Source organism: Pinus tabuliformis, chromosome 9 (assembly GCF_031772625.1).
Source record: "Pinus tabuliformis cultivar Carrire ecotype Pingquan chromosome 9, CPIR1, whole genome shotgun sequence".
Classification (NCBI taxonomy): Eukaryota; Viridiplantae; Streptophyta; class Pinopsida; order Pinales; family Pinaceae; genus Pinus; species Pinus tabuliformis.
In genome coordinates this window covers 300,569,787-300,572,119 of record NC_142307.1, presented here as the reverse complement: position 1 = coordinate 300,572,119, position 2,333 = coordinate 300,569,787, and the positions used below count along the sequence as shown (strand labels likewise).

The window sequence follows — 2,333 nt, the reverse complement described above, 5'->3', positions numbered from 1 at the left end:
AATTAAAGCATTTTTAATTGACATATTAATAAATAAAATAAGTGGTAGTGATGGTTAAAATCTACTAGACTAAATTGATCTATTGCACCTATAATTTCTTAATTTCTAATTATCTGACTCCTTGTCTACTCCTTAATTTCTAATTATCTGACTCTTTGTCTACTCCTTAATTTCTTAATTTCTAATTATCTGACTCCTGCTCTACTCTTTAATTTCTTAATTTCTAATTATCTGACTCCTGCTCTACTCCTTATCTTTCTTGACCAAATTAGTAATATAGCTTTCTTTTTCTTCGTATTTACATATTCCAAACACGAGTTGAATGAGCTGTACGGAAAATCCTACTTAAAAAAGTGACAGATCTTTGCCAATGGAACATATAAAACAAAAAGGTTTGACACCTTCATATTGCAGACTTGCCCATATTTGTACATCGCCGATTAAAACCGTCCAAATCACTGCGGTCCTGAAAAAAGGTGACATATAGATAATCACTACCTTGTATTTGCAGAGATAAATTCCAATTCCACTGCCTGCTACGAATCTGGAATCTTCATCAGTTGCCATGGACGCTCTTCTGAAGCAATTTGAAAGACTTCAGAAACCAATTGATCTGGTGCAGACGCTACATGAAACCCAAGTGAAGCAAGTCCCTGCACGCTACATCCTTCCTCCCGAACAGAGACCATCTCGTCCTCCTCAAGTCCAGCAATCTCTTCCTGTCATTGATCTAGCAGGCCTGGAAGATACTGATCAACGCTTCAAGATTGTCAGTCAAATAGCCCAAGCATCTCAGGAATGGGGTTTCTTTCAGGTTTGTCAGTGCAATCACAGTTTTTGCTTTTCTTTTCTTTATCCAACCAATTTCCTGGTCGCTTTGGATTCTGATTTCATGGGTTTGCAATTGTTTTGAAGATAATAAATCATGGCATACCTTTGTCATTGCTAGAGACTGTGAAACGGGTTTCACGGGAGTTCTTTGATCTTTCTGTTGAAGAGAAAAGAGAACAGTGCCCTGTGAGGCCTGGTCTTCACCTGGTTGAAGGCTATGGCCGGTTCTTTGACATCTCTGATGACTCGGTCTTGGATTGGGTTGATGCTCTTATTCATTATATTTCTCCAGAGTGGGCCAAAGCAGTTGAGCACTGGCCCAAAAACCCCTCCACATACAGGTACAACTCTATACACATATAGATACACACTGTGAAACCTTGATAATGAGCTAATTGATTGCGTCCATTCTGATACATTCCTGTGTACATTTTGAAGAGAAACATATGAAAAATACGGCGAAGAGGTAATGAGGCTTATGGAGAAGTTGCTGGGTTTTCTTTCCGAGGGTTTGGGGCTGCACCCAAAGTATATCCAAACCCTCAATAAGGAACCCCTGCTCCAACTGAGAATCAATTACTACCCTCCTTGCCCTCAGCCAGAAATGGTGAACGGGCTTAAACCCCATTCAGATTTACATATGCTCACTGTTCTGCTCGATGATGGGGTGGACGGTCTCCAGGTTCGGAAAGATGAGGATTGGTTCACTGTGCCCTCTGTTCCTGGAGCTCTTACTATCAACATCGGGGATTTCTTACAGGTGAGTGAAATTCTTTCGACTCTTTTTGGGATTTTAATCATTTCTGTGATTTGGACAGAGGTTTTCTAAAACAATTTTACGGGGATTGTGTAATTGCAGATAGTAAGCAATGGGAAATACAAGAGTGCCGAGCACAGGGCAGTAGTGAATACAAAGCAGAGTCGCATGTCGATCGCCACGTTTCTGAATCCACAAGAGGATGTGTTGATTGATACTGCTCCCGAACTGATCGATGCAGCTCATCCCAGCTTGTACAAAGCTGTTAAAGCTGGGGAGTATGAAACCGTGCATATGAACAAGGATCCTCAAGGAAAAGCCTCCGTCGATTCTTTACGTATAGAAGAGGCGCAGGAAGTCCATGTCTAATCCGTCAATCGCATTTCTATAAGATGTCTATGTAGAGAACTATTCAAGGTATTTGAGTGGAAACTATAACTATAAGATAGTTGCAGGTGTTGCAGTTGTTTTGATTGCAAGATATAATTTGCAATTATATTATATTATATTAGTGTAAGTGTTTTGGGTTTTGAATAGAAGATTTAACTTGGAGGTATCTTATATATGTTTGGGAGTTTTTATTTGGAAATCTGGTAGTTTTTTTTGTAATAATTGGTATTGTGGTTAAATGTTGATTTGTGTTATTTAAACTGTTTTTTTGCACCCTAAAAAACCCTTTAGACACTGCTATTGTGAAGAATTTATTTGTCAAAACTTGTGATCTCAATAAATCGTTACTAGATTC

The 2,333-nt window shown here is 39.0% G+C and overlaps 1 protein-coding gene across 1 annotated transcript; it reads left to right on the top strand.

The window, feature by feature from the left end:
• Positions 1 to 430: 430 nt before the first annotated feature.
• LOC149148406 (jasmonate-induced oxygenase 4-like) lies at positions 431 to 2,106 on the top strand. Its single transcript, XM_089438388.1, has 4 exons — positions 431 to 814; positions 916 to 1,172; positions 1,270 to 1,591; positions 1,691 to 2,106. Exons 1-4 carry the CDS (start codon positions 566 to 568, stop codon positions 1,955 to 1,957), a joined length of 1,095 nt encoding a protein of 364 aa, XP_089294514.1. The 5' UTR covers positions 431 to 565; the 3' UTR covers positions 1,958 to 2,106.
• The last annotated feature ends 227 nt before the right edge of the window (positions 2,107 to 2,333 follow it).

Coding starts and splice junctions, on each gene's coding strand:
- LOC149148406 (XM_089438388.1), top strand. CDS start 566: ATGGACGCTCTTCTGAAGCAATTTGAAAGACTTCAGAAACCAATTGAT. Junction 815..915: donor AGGAATGGGGTTTCTTTCAG/GTTTGTCAGTGC, acceptor ATTGTTTTGAAG/ATAATAAATCATGGCATACC. Junction 1,592..1,690: donor ACATCGGGGATTTCTTACAG/GTGAGTGAAATT, acceptor GTGTAATTGCAG/ATAGTAAGCAATGGGAAATA.